The following is a 19786-nucleotide window of genomic DNA, read 5'->3' on the forward strand; positions in this document are numbered from 1 at the left end:
TTTAAGCCACTCTCACACTTCTCGCGAGAGTTGTATAGCGGAAGTTTATAAGCAAATCATGTGACTTGATGTAGCTGGCAGTGTGAACAGCTATGCCCAAATAGTCGGAGCTCTGACAGGAAGGTTCAGGTCCCAGAGGATTCTCCGATATGCAGAACGTGATCAACACGGTGAAGGGCACGGCCCTCGGGGTGGCCGAGTTATTCACCCCGGTGTTAAAGGTAAGCGCGGCAGCTAGCTGCTGGTAGCTGTAGCCGCTCGGACGTTGGGCTTCATTTGTGTGCTCTCGGTGTGAAATGTTTGACACGCAGCTGCTTCACCGGAAGTGAAGCGGAGCACTAATAGTTTTCGCTTTGTTGTTAATGACAGGAATCAAAATTCAAAGAGACGGGAGTCCTCACACCGGAGGAGGTGAGAACCGACACAGCCGCGTACACTGTTCCTCCCGCGGCTCAGGGCCTCACCTGTCCGCTCCTCTCTGTCTTTCAGTTTGTAGCAGCTGGAGATCACCTGGTTCATCACTGCCCCACATGGAAATGGTGAGAGGCTTAATTCACGTCAAACACGATGAGTCCGTGTCATTAAAAAAGAAACGCACGAAAGACGAAACTGTCGTAAAAATATATAGACGCGTGACCCCGTGTTTCTGGAAGCTCGTGTTTCCACGATCCAACAGTCAAAGCTCAGTTTCTCCACTCGTTCAAACGGCGCATTTACACACAGTTCCTGTGACAAACGTTTGCAGGTGGAAAATGTAAAAAACGTCACCTGCACTTTTTGTTTTACTGTAGTAACACCACAAATGAGCCGTTTATACAAAGAGCTTGAAGAGGGGCCACTTTACCATCATCTGTGCTCATGCTTACATGCTTCACATCATCATCACCACAAAGGCTTAAAGGAAATATCAAACTGGGCACCAGAACTAACACAAACTCCAAGTAACTGCTGCAAACCAGCACACAATGACCACACAATGACCAAACCATCAGCGTACATTAAAAAGGGAAAGATCATACAAAGAACACGTATGTGCGATATCCTCACATGTGCGGGTTCGATTGTTGTGTCGTCCATCGAGCAGTTTTCACAGAGCGCAGAGTCAGCAGTCTTTATCAATCTGTCCAAACAAGTTTTCTCTGCACAGAGTGGAGCTGAAACTGTGAGACTGCACCACACAGGGCACCGTCACCCCCACCCTCCACTAAGACAATGAAACCCAGGTGCTGCTCTGATGGGGGGCGCTGTCATAACCTTGTTTACGGTTCTGCAGTTTGGCTGCAGTCCTCGTCTTCAGTAGTAATGACAGAGTTTTCTGCCCCTTTGCTTCAGTCACAAAGTGTTGATCATCTGTGGACTTACTCTGCTGATGAAATGTTCCACCTCTCTGACTCCGTCTTTATCAGCCACCAGCTGGCAGGTTCAAACCCAGAGCGTCTTGATGGGAGGCAGCAGTGTTACCGCTGCACCACTGTGTCGCCAACATTGTCCTGCTGCAGTGTGGGTGAGGTTTGTCATGGACCGTTGTGATGATTAATGTTGCCTGTGCTGCAGCTTTCACAGGAACGTCTGTGTGGAAAGTGCGGCCTCTCAGAGCTCGTATGAGTGTTGAATGTGTCCGAGCGATTTCACAGCATAATGGAAGAAGCTGCTGTGATGCAACACAGAAACCCAGCTTGTGTCATTATCACACACTGATCCTGCTGCCACAGAACAAAGGTTTTATGTTTTGCATGTCGAATGCAGGACAAATATAAAAGCTGGATGTAGTTACTGTGACCTCACCTGCTGGAGGCTTGAAGTTGATGTTTCCACATTTGCTTTATCGGTTAACTGTCAGTGATAATGGCTTGTGATTGACAGCTTGTTAGTTCATGTGAGTTCATACCACAGATAATCTTCCACTGTGAAATGCTGCATCACCATGAGCTAGACCCAAACTGAGGACACAAAGCTGTTTCACACGAGAGCCAAAGCCACAGCTGTCCACAGCTGTCCACATCTGGTGCTCTTTAGACTTCATTTTTCCAAACCAGAAGCTCAGTCCATGTTCTTCACTGTCAGAAAGATGAAAACAGCTGTAATAAACTGGGTTTGTAACCCTGGTGGAGGTCTCAGGACCTGAGCCGGCCTAAAACGGCAGTAAATGCTCTGTTTTTTCTCTCCCATCAGGTCCACTGGAGAAGAAGCAAAGGTGAAGCCATATTTGCCACAGGACAAACAGTTTCTCCTGACACGCAATGGTGAGAGGCAGACTGGAGGAATCTCAGTCAGCAAGTCTGACTCATCGCTTCATTCTTAAAGACTGCTTCAGTGTTTAGTGACACAAGACTGAACCTCAAGTGCCTTAAAGTCCAGGACAGGACTGAAGTTTTTATGGTAATGTGAACAAATAATTCTGTGTGTGCGTGTGTGTGTTTGTGTGTGTGTAGTGCCCTGTTACAAGCGCTGTAAGCAGATGGAGTATTCAGATGAGCTGGAAGCCATCATCGAGGAGGACGATGGAGACGGGGGCTGGGTGGACACCTACCACAACACAGGTGTGATACCCACACAGCTAACTGTTCATCACGGTTCACATGAGATCACACGGTGGTCGATCTCATTCTGATGACGTGATATCAGACGTGTGCCGAGTGTTTCCTGATGCAGGTGTCAGTAAAGATCCCTGAATGTGTCTGCAGGTGTGTCAGGAGTCACAGATGCTGTGCAGGAAATCTCACTGGACAACAACAAGGTTTGATTTCTGATTAATATGAATTTAAAATCATTCACCGCTCTGTTTGATCCCTCGGCTGAAGCACCGAGGGCGTACGTGATGGAGGGATGTTCGTTTGCTCAGTTTCGCTCCTTGTGATTGGTGGAGCATCATAAAAGCATCGATTGCATCTCCAGCGTCTGACTGTGCAGTTCCACATCTGTGCTTTAATCTGAACTCTTCCAGGATAAGAATATGAATGCCACGTCTGCAGCATGCTGCGACGATGAGGATGATGAAGACGGAGAAGCGGCAGATATGGAAGGTCGGTGGTGGTATTGATGGTATTGATCAGTGTCCTTCTGTGGTTTGGATGTGCTCCCAGATCGGCCCTCACACTCTGCTGTGTTTTCAGAATATGAAGAAAGCGGGCTGCTGGAAACAGACGAGGTACGCTCACAGCGCTGTCTGACCTCCGCCGTCGTCCACCCGACTCCGGCCTGACTCTTGTTTTCTGTCTCTAGGCAACCCTGGACACCAGCAAGATAGCAGAAATGAAAACCAAAGCAGAACCCGGGAGCGAAGATGCCATTCTTCAGACAAGAACATATGACCTGTACATCACCTACGATAAATACTACCAGACCCCTCGACTCTGGCTCTTTGGATACGATGAAGTATGAACTTTATTCTTCGTGGTGGGGAAACTGTGATATAGAGATGATGAGCAGTCGTGTGACTTTGCAGCAGTCAGAAAACTCAGAATGAGAGCAGCTTTGTTGCTTTGTCTCCCAGGACAGGCAGCCGCTCACTGTAGAGCAGATGTACGAGGACATCAGTCAGGACCACGTGAAGAAGACGGTCACCATCGAGAACCACCCCCACCTTCCTCCACCTGCCATGTGCTCGGTTCACCCCTGCAGGTGAGAGAGTTTCGTTTGTTGCATTGAAAGATGGAGGAGATCCACCACAGCTGCACCTGTGATGTCAGAGTGGATGTTGGTGTCGAGGCTTATTGTGCTGAATGAATGAATCAGGAAAAGATGGATGACACTGTGACGGGTTAAATGATGCTGATTTGCACTGTACTTTGTTTCACTGCGTTTTAAGAAGCCAAATGTTGTTACACACTAACTTTCTGTTTTCACTAGAAGCTGCTGATCCAGCCCAAAACCTTTGTTTCACATGCTCAACTCACTTCTCAGTGTTCAATTCAACTTGATTTCTATACCAACAACAGATGTGTTATTGTAAGTAGGGCTGCCACGATTAGTCGACTAGTCACGATTAGTCGACTATCAAAATCGTCGACGACTGATTTAATAGTCGACGCGTCGTTTGAAGCTTTGTAAGATCACAAAAGACGCAGGAATAAGTAGTAGGATTTAAGAGTGTAATAACGGACTGAAACAGAAGATGGCAGCACTGCATGTACAAGGATGTCAGCTGCCGTTAAACCCCGAAGAAGAAGAAGCTGTGTCCCAGAATTCATAGCGCGGCCCAGCTCAGTTTCCAACAATGGCGGCAGCTAGTTAGTTTTAATATTACTCTTATTATTCTTTCTGGGTCACAAAATAAACGTTGAACATATTTTCAGGCGAGAATGTAGCTGTGTAAACCTCAAATATCTGCTCAGTTTATCAAGACACCACATATTTTCAAAAGCGCTCCGACGATTTCGGAGACGTCTGTTAGCCACTAGCTCGATAGCTAGCCGGGGGCTAGGCTAACTAGAGCCGTGAGAACACCGGACTCCCGGCTAATCGTTTTCAAACCCACCGCCGTCTTTCGCTACTCAGGTTAAACATGATATATAAGTCACTTAGATAACTTAAAAATGTTATTGTTTGGCTTTTTTCAGTATTTTATTTGTTCCTGAGTAAATCGGTTTGGCTGAGATTAAAGTTATAGTTTTTACACAGCTGAATAAACGTCAGGCAGACAGCTGATTATCAGAAGTGTGAGATGCTCGAGTATTTACTCCGGTGTCCTGTTATATTTTAGATAGCAAGGAGTTTATTAAACTTCACCGAAACAATCTGCAAATTTCATTAAAAATTTAATAAACTATCATCTTGTCTTTATTTTTAGTTAGCACATACCTTGCACACTTAAAGCTGTAAACTAATGATAGTTATATAAGAGCCGATGCTGCTGTAATAAGCTGTACGCTGTACATCCAATGGATGATGATCTGATTAGTCGACTAATCACAAAAATAATAGGTGACTAGTCGACTATCAAAATAATCGTTTGTGGCAGCCCTAATTGTAAGGCAGAGCCCCTGCAACAGTACTGAGTGATCACATGACCATTAATGGCGAGTCAGCTGGTGCTGGTATCGAGTTGTATTCTTCTGCGTCTCCGCTGAGATAAAGGAGCCCATGGTCGTGTTTGTTTAAGGATGTCTGTGTCACAAACATTTTGACAAGAACCTTTAACCTTTGAACTCACGTGACCTTTGCTTTCAGGCATGCTGAAGTGATGAAAAAGATCATTGAGACTGTGGCAGAAGGAGGAGGAGAGCTGGGAGTGCATATGTATCCTTTGATGATGTCACGTGTCACCACAGCGACACAATGAAAGGAAAGTGGCTCCATTGAGAAGCTTAACGTTTGTTCTTTAAATTTGTGCATGTTGGGTATTTTCGGCTATTTGCAAAAGGAAGTCGTTATAAAGGAAAGTGTCAGAGCTGCTGGAGGTGTGGGCGCTACAGCAGCACCCAGCAGGGGAAGCTCCGGTCAGCAGCAGAGCCAAAGGGCAGACGGAGCACACAGAGCCTGCATCGCTCTGCTGGCTCCTAACAGCATCTCTCCAGACCAGCCAAGAAGCTGCCTGAGGAGGTGCCAGGCTTACCAGGATGAGCAGCAGAGATGGATGTTTTTACCTACAGAGCTCTGTACACCAACAGCTCATTGCTGTATCAGCACGTCGATATTTTATAGGAGCCGCTGCAGCCAGGCAGGAAGGCGGCTGGACTGCAGCGAGTGCTCGTGGTCAGGCAGGCGGTCACTCTACTCCACTTCTGTTTCCTTAACTGATGCTTTCAGGTATCTTCTGATTTTCCTCAAGTTTGTGCAGGCCGTCATTCCCACGATAGAATACGACTACACGAGACATTTTACCATGTAGGTGCCTCCGCTGCAACACGACGTGCACACGGGAAATACCAGAGATGCTCTCCGCTCCGCTCTCAATACAACCGGTCTGCTGAATGTTTGTGTTACTCTAAGATGCTTTGTGTGGAAGTGTCAAGGATATGAAACGCTGTCTCTTAAAAGAACTGCTGACGTATTAGGACACGTGCTTGTTTTCTGCTGAACCCAGAGAAACTCGATCAGTTTGATCTGTGTGTGTGCAGCACAGAGGTAGGGTGCTATCATGCAAACCTATCCTGGTCTGTTGCATAAATTCAGATGCATTTTATTGTGTGTAGTTCTGTCTCTGTGACAAGCTAAACACATCAGAGGTGAGAATCTGTGTCGGACTAGTCGTCTAACCCTCGGTGACCAAGAGTTGTGCTGCTGTAAGGAAGGATTAATGAGCTGCTTTAGTTCCCAGTCTGACAGTCATTCATGTGTTCGTGTAATATCAGGTTTGCTGCTCCCACAGCGCTGCTTCGCCCCTACCTTAGAGAAACCAAACGAATCCTCCACTTCATCATGGAGGCGATCCTGCAGTTAGGAACTTAAAACTGTCACATTCAAGCTTGAAATCACTGCTTCTTGGTGTGAGTTTGCTCTGCTCTCGGTCTCCACCAGCCCTGTGGAAAAAACTCTGTTTAGCAGCTTGGGCTGCATCCACTCGTGCTCATGTCTGCCCACATCTGTCTCAGCTCAGTGGCAGCTGAGAAACAGGAAAACTGAAGCAGGAGCCCAACAACTTCTGGATGGCTACAAATAATAGCAGCATTATCTCGACTGGGCCGACGGCGGAGTCGAGGGAAGCTCGTGGAGCACGGATGTTTCCCGTCAGCTGTCCTCGCTTCCTAACGCTCTCTGTGGGAATCGAGGCTGAACCTCAGTTTGTTGTGAATGTGCTGATCCCGTTTGTGTGTCTGTCTTCAGTCGTGAGCAGGTTTCTAATTGATGCTTCAGAGGATTTGTTGTCAGATGTAACTCTGTGTCTAATGTATTACTGACCTTTGAAGAAGTTTGCTGTGACCTCTGCAGAGCAGCCTCACTGATGCAGTTTAACTACAACTCCATGTTTCCTATAACCCATCATGTTTGGCTCATTACAGCGGCAGCACTCATCCATACAAAGCATCTGCTTCAGTAATCCACAGTTTGCTTCCTCGTGTGTCGGTTGATCAAATATTCTCTTTGTATCTGTGCCTGTTGGTCCAGTCTTCTAATTTAAATTGCTTGGTGGCTTCACCGTTTCAGAAAGATGTACATTTATCAATAAAGAGTTTCCCAAATATTGCAAGCAAAATGCTGTTTATGGATGTATTTATTGGTGCTGTGGAGGGGCAGCGGGGGTCTTGAAGTAAACATCTAAAACCTAAAAATGCTCCTTCATGATATACGTTATGCTGCAGGTGGCAAAGTTACAGGTGAAGGGAAAGCCAGCACAAAGTGTCCTGGTCATAGTGCTGAGGCCTAACAGCTGATGGCGTTCCCTCCCTGCAGCTTGTACGTTTGCTCTCTGCATGACCTCAACGTGCTTAAGCCACTCCTAGTGTGCTTTGTGCAGCGCTTTGGGGACACCCAACTTCTTTTGAGCTGACCTTTTGAGGCTTTCCCACCTTATGGAGCGTGCCAATGATGGTTTTCTGCAGAACTGTCAGCAGTCATGATTGTGATTCCTACTGAACCAGACCGAGAGACCATTTAAAGGCTCATCAACTCTTTGCAGGTGTTGTGGATTAATTGGCTGATTAAAGAATGACACTTTAAGCCTACAATATTGAACCTTTTCACCATATACTAATTTTCTGAGCTTTTGAATTTGGGCTTTTCATAATCTTTAAGCCATAATCATCAAAATGATAATAAAGGCTTGAAATATCTCACTTTGCATGTAACGAGTCTCATATCATATATAAGTTCGGCCTTTTAAGTTGGATTACTGAAATAAATGAAAGTTTGCACGATATTCTGATTTTCCGAGTTTCACCTGCATCTTTAACGTTCTTCACACAACTGTGTGAAAAGCCTGTTTCAGGCCGGCAGGGGGCAGTAGCTGTCCATATAAACGCGGCGTTGCGATTCACACTCCAGTCCAGAAGGTGGCGGTAATGTACCTGAAGTTGTTTGGCACCGCCATAAAAAGATAGAAGAAGAAGAAAGAAGAAGGAGGACGACTGGCGTAGGTCATGCTCATCGACAGTCAATGGTCATGCTGCTTCAGACATGTCGGTGTTTTTCCCCACTGTGCTGCTCTGTGTCTACGGCTTCTTTACCAGCCTGCGGCCGTGCGAGCCCTTCCTCACCGCCTACCTGATGGGACCAGACAAGAACCTGACGGAGACTCAGGTGAGCTAGCTCGCTGTTAGCAACAGCGACTGTGAGGCACATCTTAGTTGTGTCGTCACACTCTGTAACATCAGCGTGCGTTTACACTCTGTTAATGTTCACGTGTGAGGTAAGTTGGAGCTAAGCTGTGGACAGGCGGTGCACGCGCAGAGGACCCCAAAACCTCCTCACACAACAACCCGCTTTAACCCTCTGACCCTGTTCAAAATCACTACCCTTTCAGCTTGTTCGTGGCCAAAAGTGGCCACCTACAGATTAGGTCTGTAATTTTTATTATTTTTATGTTTTTTTGCCATTTTTTTTGCATAAAGCTTTTAAGTAACTTCAGTTCTTTTCATAAATATAAAATTATTATTACTTTTTACATTTTTAACCCTTTAAACACCAGTTTGTTTGTCCACTGCACTAGCTGGAAGACAACCTCAAATCTCGCAATTTTATATAATTGCATTGCTACTGAAATTTCTTGTATTATTAATAGTAGAGTCTGGGGCATGTAATTGATCCACATCAACATTGATTATAATGCATTGTTATTTTTGTGCAGGGAGAGCAAAAACATAAAAACTTCCTCTCAGCTTGTTCGTGGCCAAAAATGGCCACCCCTTGTTTACGTTTACAAAATGCTATAAAATTCATATATATTAAGAAAAATTCCCACTTTTTTTGACATGATTTTTTAGATTAGCACCAGTGCTGTTCATGAAAATCAAAATTTCATTCAAATTCATAATTTTAACCCTTTAAATACCAGTTAGATCACATAATCCTAGGAACTCATAAATGGAAAAAAATCACAAAACCCCAATTTTTTTCCAAATAAAACATGCCATCTGATTTACTTTCTAACCATGATGGAGGTTAGATGCATAGCAATAATTAACAGTATCAATGACTTTTATACATCTTTGTTTTTTTGTGCAGTGACAGAAAAACATAAAAACTTCCTCTCAGCTTGTTCGTGGCCAAAAATGGCCACCCCCTGTTTACATTTACAAAATGCTATAAAATTCATATATATTAAGAAAAATTTCCACTTTTTTTGACATGATTCTTTAGATTAGTACCAGTGCTGTTCATCAAGACCAAAATTTCATTCAAATTCATAATTTTAACCCTTTAAATACCAGTTAAATCAAATAATCCTAGGAACTCATAAATGGAAAAAAATCACAAAACCCCAATTTTTTTCCAAATAAAACATGCCATCTGATTTACTTTCTAACCATGGTGGAGGTTAGATGTATAACAATAATTAAAAGTATCAATGAGTTTTATGCATCTTTGTTTTTTTGTGCAGTGACAGAAAAACATAAAAACTTCCAAAAATGGCCACCCCCTGTTTACATTTACAAAATGCTATAAAATTCATATATATTAAGAAAAATTTCCACTTTTTTTGACATGATTTTTTTAGATTAGTATCAGCGCTGTTCATCAAGACCAAAATTTAATTCAAATCCAGACTTTTAACCCTTTAAATCACAGTTAAATTACATAATTTAAATGATTTACAAAGGGATAAAAGCATAAAATCCCCATTTTTTTTCTAAATAATACATGCAAACTGATTTATTTTCTAACCATGATGGAGGTTAGATGCATAGCAATAATTAAAAGTATCAATGAGTTTTATGTATCTTTGGTTTTTTGTGCTGTGACAGAAAAACAAAAAAACCCTCTCATTTTGTTCGTGGCCAAAAATGGCCACCCATGTTTACGTTTTCAAAATACTATAAAATTCATATATATTAAAACATTTTTCTACTTTCATTGACTTGATGTTTTAGATTAGTATCAGCGCTGTTCATCAAGACCAAAATTTAATTCAAATCCAGACTTTTAACCCTTTAAATACCAGTTAAATTACATAATTTTAATGATTTACAAAGGGATAAAGGGATAAAGGGATAAAAGCATAAAATCCCCATTTTTTTTCTAAATAATACATGCAAACTGATTTATTTTCTAACCATGATGGAGGTTAGATGCATAGCAATAATTAAAAGTATCAATGAGTTTTATGTATCTTTGGTTTTTTGTGCTGTGACAGAAAAACAAAAAAACCCTCTCATTTTGTTCGTGGCCAAAAATGGCCACCCATGTTTACGTTTTCAAAATACTATAAAATTCATATATATTAAAACATTTTTCTACTTTCATTGACTTGATGTTTTAGATTAGTATCAGCGCTGTTCATCAAGACCAAAATTTAATTCAAATCCAGACTTTTAACCCTTTAAATACCAGTTAAATTACATAATTTTAATGATTTACAAAGGGATAAAGAGATAAAGGGATAAAAGCATAAAATCCCCATTTTTTTTCTAAATAATACATGCAAACTGATTTATTTTCTAACCATGATGGAGGTCAGATGCATAGCAATAATTAAAAGTATCAATGAGTTTTATGTATCTTTGGTTTTTTGTGCTGTGACAGAAAAACAAAAAAACCCTCTCATTTTGTTCGTGGCCAAAAATGGCCACCCATGTTTACGTTTTCAAAATACTATAAAATTCATATATATTAAAACATTTTTCTACTTTCATTGACTTGATTTTTTAAATTAGCACCAGTCCTAGTCATGAAAACCAAAATATAATTCAAATTTAGATATTATACGCTTTGAACTGGGTGTGATTCCCAATCAGCCAGAGTTCACACCCAGTTTCACACCTTGGCTCAGGCGATTAGAGGATCATCAGGGGGTCCCTTTGTCCCCTCTGGGGGGGGGGGGGACACTCCCACCTTCTTGCCATATTGCCAGAATAAATGGTCTGGAAGCTGTTAGGTTGACTTACAGCAGTAGCAACGTCTGCACCTGCATAAACTCCAGGACACGTTTACAAACAGTGTTTGTTGTTGTTTGCGCTGCAGCTGCAGGTTTGAACTGTGCAAAATGTCCTGTGATTGGGGTTTTTTTGTTTTTGTTTTTGTTTCTAGAGTTAATATTTTGGGTATGGTCTCTTTTTATGAAAAATACAAGAGTAAAAGTGCTTTTCACATGTGCTTCAAAGCTAAGTTTGACTGGGAACCTCAAAGCTCAATATCCTGCATCCACAGGAATTCACTGCAGCCTATGTAATGTTTGATGCGTCATTATTTATTCCAGTCTATCTTGCAAATACATGTTTGTGCTGCAATGTCATGCACAAACACAAACTATCAGATCCTTAAGACCAAACCTATGTCAAAATTGTTTCATTATATTGGTCCATTGGAGTGTGGTAACCCATCAACCCCACCTAGTGGAAACCAAGAATATTACATGAAATTGCTTGCTTGGCAGAAAATGGGCCAAGGATCTCATGTGGTAGAAAAAATGAAAAACTACAATTTTCATGTGTTGAGTTTAGAATGAAAGCAATTTTACCTAAATTGCATGCTATAGTACTGCCAGTAACAAGGAATCAAAAAAGGTGGTTATAATGGGTTTCAATTGGCCAAAAATGGCCACGATCAGTAAAACGGGAACAATGTGGTGTATAGTGAATATTATTGACATTATTAAGGAGCTGATGTTGAAAAATAAAAAATTTTAATAAAATGCACACCTTTGGAAAGTTTCATTCCATTTGCATTAACAGAACAAAAATGGTTGAAAACCGAAAAGTGAAGTGGCCACCGTTGGCCAGGTTAGAGACCAGAGGGTTAATCAGGTTACCGTCATTTAGTGTCATTTGGCTGATAAACAGCAAAGATCAGCAAAGCAGAAACTAAAGTTTATTAAAGCAGCAGAGATGCAGATGGCGCTCTGACAAAGGGCGTCCCAGCTGCTCAGCCTGCCTGTTAGTCTCTGTCTGAAGGATGGGGTCACGTAGCTTCTTCATCCCGCTGTTAGATTCTGACTCATCATCAAATATCAGGATCACATCAAATGTCCTGGAGAGCAGAACAAAGACCACTGGCTCCTGCTAAAGTCCTAGATAGTGGAGCTGGGGTCAGCCCAGCAGGAGAGAGCCTGGGCTGGTTGTTGGCAGCAACTGGACCTTTAAATAATACGAAACTTACTTTTAGCTTTGTTTTGAAGGTTTTTGGGGTCCTGGGAGACTGATTCTGAAAGTTTACCGTGTCCTGGTGTCAGATTAAAGTGAAAACACTTGGTTTTATTGCATGTACGTGTGGTTTATGTTTCGCAGTTTGGTTTTTGTAAGAACTGTTGCATTCGCAGTATTACAGTTATTACAAAACAGCTGTTGCAGGGATGTTGCATGGTGCCGCAGTGTACAGCGTCAGGCAGGAAAGACTGAAAATGGCGATCTCAGTGTTGGAGCAGTAATCCCAGAGACTCGCTGTAGACGGAGTAATCTCCCTGAAAAATGACCCGAATTTCCAGCTAATCCTTAAATAATTACTTGTACAATGCTGAGGCTCTCAGCAGGCCTTCAGAAAGTAAACCTTGAATCTGCTTGGATGTGCCCACTGTTACGCTGTCCAAAGGCTGGGACCCCGAGCCTGGCTTAGCTATTTAAATAACGCCGATTAGTGAGCAGACTTTTTTGTTTCTGCAAGGTCAGTTTACCTCTCTGTAATTCCTCAACTAAAACGTTAATGTTAGGTTTAATGTTCACAAACAGAGCCACACGTCCGTATGGTGCTGAGCAGGATAGCTGCACAGTAGATCAGCATGTTCTGCTCTGATCACTGACAGGTTTCAAATGCACAGCATCCTTGTCATCTATTGATACAAAGGAAAGTGGGAGGAGCTCTAATCCACGCGGTGACTGTTTCTATCTGCAGGTTGTCAATGAAATCTTTCCAGTATGGACGTATTCCTATCTGTTCCTGCTGTTCCCCATCTTCCTGGCCACTGACTTCCTCTGTTATAAGCCGGTGTTGGTGCTGCAGGCCAGCAGCTTAGTGGTCACCTATGTCATGCTGTGGAGGGCACAAGGCATGCTGGCCATGCAGCTGCTGGAGTTCTTCTTCGGTCTGTCCACAGCTTCAGAGGTGGCCTACTATTCCTACATCTACAGCGTGGTGGAGCCGGAGCACTACCAGAGAGTGACTGCTTACTGCCGCAGCGTGACTTTGTTCGGATCGGCGGCTGGATCTTTGACCGGTCAGTTGCTGGTATCCGTGGCCAAAGTCGACATGGTCTACCTCGTCATCATTACACTGGCGTCGGCCTCTGTGGCTTTTCTGGTGCCCTGCTTTCTCCCCATGCCCAAGAGGAGCTTGTTCTTCCACAGGCGTGCAGGAGCAGAGGAGGCTAGGCCCCGCAGCAGCAGCAGAACCACCACCAGGATGGAGAAGGCGGAGGATTTGGACAGCAGGGTGCCGCTGAACAGGCCGGATATCTCCAGGGTGAGTGAAGCTGCTGTATCTGCCTCGGCTGTGATGAGAGATTCTGAGTTTGATTGTGTGAAGAGGTCACACGTCTGCGTTTGTCTGTGCAGGCATCCAGGTCCTCTGAGGCAGGAAGTGGCAGCAGGGGGCTCGTGGCGGTCCTGCGGATGCTGTTTGATGACTTTGTGCCGTGCTACAGGTGTCGCACCCTGCTGGCCTGGTCGCTGTGGTGGGCTCTGGCCACCTGTGGCTACTTCCAGATCATCAACTACTCTCAGCCGCTGTGGGAGCACATTCTTCCATCCAAGGAAAACATCATCTACAACGGCTACGTGGAGACCCTGTCCACGCTGCTCGGTGAGGCTGCTGTTCCTCATTGAAATATATTTAACCCTTTAAAGCCGGTCAGAGCAGCACGCTCTGTTTTGCGTAACTACTTTTAAATCCCGGTAGCTCTGCAACCACGTGAGCTAGCGCAATAATTTTTTTTGCATATGAAACCGGAGGAGTTGTACTTACATCTTATGCCATCAGCTTGTCCTCGGTCACAGTTTCCTTCCACATATAGCTTTGCAAAAACTGCATAAAAAGCACTTGCAGCAACAAAAACATAATATTCCAGAAACACGCTTTGCCGATCCGATCAGCTGTTTGTAACACTTCCTACGTTGGAATAGACGTCAGCGTGAACCTTTGCATGTCCGCCATGACCTGTGTGGTTTCTGGGATGCTTAGGACTCATATTGCACTGCTGGAAATAGTTTATTTTGATGCATATGCTGCTTTTTTGCAAATTTGCATCATAATATTTATTTTTGTTTTTCCTGCAGTATATAAAAATTGGTGTATTTCAAAAATAAAACTATGAAGACACTCAAAATAAATTTCCTGTGGTGGGAAACTATTTTGTGCAACTTTTTTGTATTTACAGTTTTGAGGGATAAGCCTCTTAAATTTCTCTAACTAGAAATATATGTTAAAAAAACAAAAACGACTTTCAATTTTTTTGTAGTTTATTGCACTTTTCTGCAATTTATGTAATTACTATGCACTTAATGCAGACATATTATTAAAATCTGGGCTATAATGGTTGTATTGATGTATAGCAACTTGAAATGCTCCCAAAAATGGCTCCACAGCATGTAAACATATAATATAAGCTCTGGCGGACTTGGTTCTATGGTCGGTCTTAAAGGGTTAAACGATGATACTAAAGTGGAGGTTGCATTTGTTACCTTCAGTATGTGGCCGGTCACAGCAGACTGTAAAGCTGTGACGTGTTCCTCTCGTCCACAGGGGCTCTGGCGGCGCTGCTGGTGGGCTGCCTGCCTGTGACCTGGGCTCTGTGGGGGGAGTTGGCTCTGTGTGTGCTCTCCCTGCTCATGGCTGTGTGTGTGTTTGTCATGAACACGGGAAACATCTGGCTGTCATACAGCTTCTACGTTCTCTTTAGAACCACTTACATGCTGCTCATCACTGTGGCCACGTGAGTACCCAATCACCAGCCACATGATATCCTGTATCGATGTCCAGTGCACGCGTGACGATGATCCAGAAGTCAAACAGACCGAGACAGCTTCCATGGCTCATTCAGGCAGAAATGCAAACATTAGTTATTCCATGGATCAGTTGTGGCACAGCTTACTGGAGATTTAAAAGCAGAGATTGAATCCATGTGAGGGATTAACAGGACACGGGAAGATTGTTTTTTGAAATAAGGAGCACATCGAGCTGAATGTGTGGGAACACTGCTGAACTGTAGAAGTGCATGTGTGCAAACACGAGGACACTCTGTTCTCCATCTGACTTCCTGTCACTGCTCACACGCTGTGACTGCTCATCTGTTCGCCTGTGTTACTCACGTGTCTCCCTCAGGTATCAGGTCGCGGCCAGCCTGAACATGCAGCGGTATGCGCTGGTGTTTGGAGTGAACAGCTTCGTGGCTCTGCTGCTGCAGTCTTTGCTCACGCTGGTGGTGGTGGACTCGTCTGTCCTGGGCCTTAACGTCTTCACTCAGGTGAGGAAATAAAACAAATGTAGAACTTGTGTTGTGCTTATTTAGCTTCCACACTGTAGATGTGATAACTTCTTTGTTTCCTTCCTTAGTTCTTCATCTACGGTGCCTACTTTGCTGTCATTTCTGCGATCTTCCTCTTTGCTGGGCTTTATAAACTGGCCTCCAGGCGGCACTCGCAGCAGAAGGCTCTGCCCGGCAGCCGAGCGCAATCGGAGACGGACTCTCCACCGACCGGTGGCACAGACTCCAGGATATGTGTCTGTGAAGGTTCTCAGTCATCCAGCTCATCGTAGTCGAAGGAGCTTGCAAAGAAAAGCGTCTGGACTTCTTTAAGTTGCTTGAAGACGTTTCACCTTCATCCAAGAAGCTTCAAAGAAGTTCAGACGCTTTTCTTTCCAAGCTCCTTCGCCTCCAGGACAAACCACAGCGATTAGAGCTTCACACGCAGGCGTGTGGATCCACAGGCTGGGCTCAGTAATGTCCACTCACTTTTTATGTGACTGTAAGTAGATGTCAGCCTGCCTGCACTCGCCTCGCACAATGACTTATCACTGAAGAGCTCTGACAAGCAGACACAGCTGATGAGCTGTGAAATATCCATACGAGCGTATCTCACAGGTCCATTTATACCTGTGAGATACGTTCTTCTTTGGTGGGTCGACCATCAAAGAAGTTAGCCATGTTAGCCAGTCTGGCTTTAATAGCTGATGTTTGTTCCTGTAAATGTACAATAACACAGGCTGCTGCTTACACTTGATATAACTGCTGAACAATCAGTAGCAATGGTTGTTAGCCCTCCTCCCTCTGTGCTGCAGAGCAAGTATTAGATGTGTTTGTGTTTCCTCTGGTAACTGCACACGTCACTGACATGTCCACACAGCAACGAAACTGTCATCAGAATCAATGTTCACCTGCATACTAAGATGTGAGGGATGTTAGGAAGCCTGTGAAAAGGTCACAACCTGCTGATTTTGTTGTCCCACAGGACACAGTGTCTCCCTGTCTGTGGCTCTGAGCTCTGATTGGTTGGCACAAATTTCTAACAAATCAAATTTGAGAATTTTTATATTGCATCCATCTCCGTGTGTGTGTGTGTGTGTGTGTGTGTGTGTGTGTGTGTGTGTGTGTGTGTGTGTGTGTGTAGATGTCTTTGTGGGGACCATAAATTGGAAGTTTACTATACTTGTGGGAACCAACAACCCTTATAGGGACCAAAATCCCCACAAGTTTGAGGGCATGTTTCACAAAATGTGGTTTTAGTGTGAGTGTTACACTTCGTTGTGTTTGGGTATTTAGGACTTATGACTCAGTTTTTCTTTAACACTTGGGCGCACCGTCCTGGGGATTGGCTGCAGCATCCTGCACCGGTTCTTCTTCCTCCTCCTGTTAACATGCTCCTCTTCTTCTTCGTTGTTTCTTATCAATGCATTTCTTATATATTGCTGATATTTTCCATCACCCCCATTTTTTTTCCATATAAGACCTGCTGTGGTCTCTAATCAAAGTGTGCTACAACAAACAGTCAAATCTCTTATATTCTACCTTTATTTTTCTATTTTCTCCTCGAAAGTCAGGCCTCCCAACACCACTCTGGGGGGGGGGTTCAGCCTCCAGGGGATCATTTCTATAGTGTTAATTTGACTTTTTCATATCAACAATTTTAAGACCATACAACTAGTAAATCACCAGAAATGACAACATACGATTAGTATTCATAACCGTATTTGTCAATCCCATGCTGCCATGCAGTTTCCGTGGAGAAAGCCTGTGTTTACTTTCTATCACTTATGCTGACCTTTAACCTTTAACCTTTATTTATGTTTTTGTGGTGACATTCAGCAAGTCTGTTCAGCGCTCTCTTCGTGTTTATTTCCAGTCTCACACGGAGCACTTAGAGTGATGTTCTCACAGGCCTTCTGTCCATTTTGCTTTTGAAGCTTTCTTTTTTGTTTCACACTCTTCCTTTGGTTCCATGGTTGGTTAATAATCTCCCCGACATCATCCTGTAGATGTAACCTGCACCTGTATTTGAATCAAAACAAAGATCAAAAACAGACAACCAATCGTAGCTCTTGGAGTATCACCGCAGGTCGCTCCCCCCTCTCCTTTTGGGTCCTGATGGATTCATAATATCACATATTCATGATATTTTCAGACTTTACAACACCTTAGGCAACCAAACAAGAGACAACTACAAACACACTCAACCCATATCTGATGTCCTCTAAACCAAGGAGAAAGTCCAGTCCACATCTCACGCAGGTACATTAAGGCCTAACGGAGCATTCAGTCTCTATCACCCCTCTCCATCCTTTTCCACTGACCGACCAACCAACCAGGATTCGCCTGCAATCCCCTGATTACCGAAGCCCCCTCTGGATGCTCCTTAGACTGAGGAGCCACTAAAATACGCGGTGTTAAATCTTCCCAATTCTTTTGATCTTTGGGCTGAAGGAAGGACAATACTCGGTGTATCAATGCTCAATCAACAATCCTTTACTCCATACAATTCAACACTTTAAGAGCACGAACCATCCGGACATGCATGCAGAGGGTCACAGCAAATCTCAAACTGGTGGAGGGTTACTCAAACTCTTCTAGCCTCTAGTGGCCCCCACCTAGTCGTAAAAACCCAAACATTCACATTTTTCTAACTCCTAGCGAGCCTGACTTCTGGCCTTGGCTCCCTGTTGTGTCTGCCTTCAACAACGGTGGGGGTGATGTGCTCTCTGTCTCCTCTGCTATCAGAACAGCAAGGTCCTGACTCTGAAAACAGGATTTCTTATGACTCAGCATCATAAACAATATCCTTCATTCACACTGAATCAGCCGTCTAATGTAATACGAATCAGTCTAATAACTAATAATTATCACCTTCTTCTAATTCAGGAGAATAATACAAACTAAAACTACATAATTTCACAATCTTTAATCAGGGGTGTAACAGCATAAAATAATATTATAATCCCACACTGTTCCATCTGCACCTCAGATTGGATTGAATTTGGGATGCGTTTGTAATATTTTTATGTCCCCGACTGCCTTTGAGCTTCCAACCTGTACTGCTGCTTATTGTATTAATTACAATTTTAGAGCCTTTTCTGCCTTTCCCTTGGCTTGGATGTGTATGTGTGTGTGTGTGTGTGTGTGTGTGTGTGTGCTGACGAGCAGACTGTGAGATGGAGAAACTAAATGTTCAGTCCAGCTGATCGATTAGTTCACCCTGAGTGGAGCTTGTGGTTGAGCAGAGAGTAGTTCAGCAGAGACTGGAGGTAAACATTTGAATCCAGCAGATCAGATGTTTCATTGTCGATCTGCTTCACATTTAAACTAAACACATGTATTGAAAACTTACATATCTCACTTTCATCCATCAGCACTTGGACTGTTTTTTGAGATGAGCATTTATTTGTGTCAGTGTGACTGATTATACCAGACGTGTGTGTGTGTGTGCGCGCCTTCATACAGATGATTGACACGAGATGTTTGAGCCTTGGGGGGGGAATAAATGTGGATGGACATTATAAAGGATTTATGTATTTATTTGTTTTAACTATGAAATAATTTGAAACGTTGCAGTTACTCTGTCATGCAGACGAGTAGAGAACACGTCTGCATGACAGACGGCTGCAAACCGGAGGAGCCAATCAGAGTGACTTGAAACATTGGTCTGGATGAACTGTGCCTTTTTCCTGTGACCGTTTCCCATGGAGATCCTCCAACATCTGACATGAAGTGATCAGTGTGAACTCAACGATTCATGAATGTGTTTGTCTACATGTGATGTGTGCGTTCACCTGCCTAAACTGAAGGTGTCCGACTCGACTGCTTCTCCCCCACAAAGACACGTGGGATTCTCAGCTGGTCTATGCAATAATAACAAAAAACATCTTTTGTAAGTGTTTGCCTTTTATTGGTGTTTCTCTGATTCACGTTCAGCCTAAAATAAACTTTAACTGTACCGTTATTTCTTTTCCAGTCTTTTTGTTCAGAATCAGGGCCTACAGCCATACTAATGACATACACAACAGCAGAAGTCCATGGTTGGTTATGCTGTGAAACCCTCTCTGTATGTCATACATGTCTAAAGATGTATTTTTTAATACGTCTACCTTGTACATCTACAACATTGGAACACGCCTCGGCCTGGGGTCGCTGGGATTGGGTCCCTGAAGTTTTGGGATGGATGGCTTTTTGTTGTTGTTGGGATCTTCACACAGGCTCGTCTTTCCATCACTGGAAGCTGGCCCAATCACCTGACTTAACAACAACAGGATAGTTAAGTTGCCAAGTTCCTGT

General features: G+C 43.5%; 2 protein-coding genes across 3 annotated transcripts; both read left to right on the forward strand.

Moving 5' to 3' along the window:
- Positions 1-13: 13 nt before the first annotated feature.
- Positions 14-7135, forward strand: atg3 (autophagy related 3). The gene is made up of 12 exons (XM_085151433.1): positions 14-221; positions 370-411; positions 490-539; positions 2173-2243; positions 2433-2540; positions 2685-2737; positions 2945-3023; positions 3114-3148; positions 3223-3375; positions 3494-3621; positions 5170-5238; positions 5749-7135. The coding sequence occupies exons 1-12, from the start codon at positions 150-152 to the stop codon at positions 5828-5830; spliced, it is 942 nt and encodes a 313-aa protein (XP_085007559.1). The 5' UTR covers positions 14-149; the 3' UTR covers positions 5831-7135.
- A 135-nt stretch (positions 7136-7270) lies between these two features.
- Positions 7271-19458, forward strand: slc19a2 (solute carrier family 19 member 2). 2 transcript variants are annotated; one of them, XR_014872368.1, is made up of 7 exons: positions 7271-8178; positions 12922-13488; positions 13581-13827; positions 14767-14956; positions 15346-15487; positions 15577-16599; positions 16632-19458. XR_014872368.1 is itself a non-coding variant. In XM_085151422.1 (6 exons), exons 1-6 carry the CDS (start codon positions 8056-8058, stop codon positions 15778-15780), a joined length of 1473 nt encoding a protein of 490 aa, XP_085007548.1. In that variant the 5' UTR covers positions 7271-8055; the 3' UTR covers positions 15781-16623. The 2 variants fall into 2 exon arrangements, 1 of the variants encoding a protein (XP_085007548.1); XM_085151422.1 differs by lacking the exon at positions 16632-19458 and having other exon boundaries at positions 15577-16623.
- Positions 19459-19786: the final 328 nt, after the last annotated feature.

Source organism: Neolamprologus multifasciatus, chromosome 23 (assembly GCF_963576455.1).
Source record: "Neolamprologus multifasciatus chromosome 23, fNeoMul1.2, whole genome shotgun sequence".
In the NCBI taxonomy this organism is placed as follows: domain Eukaryota; kingdom Metazoa; phylum Chordata; class Actinopteri; order Cichliformes; family Cichlidae; genus Neolamprologus; species Neolamprologus multifasciatus.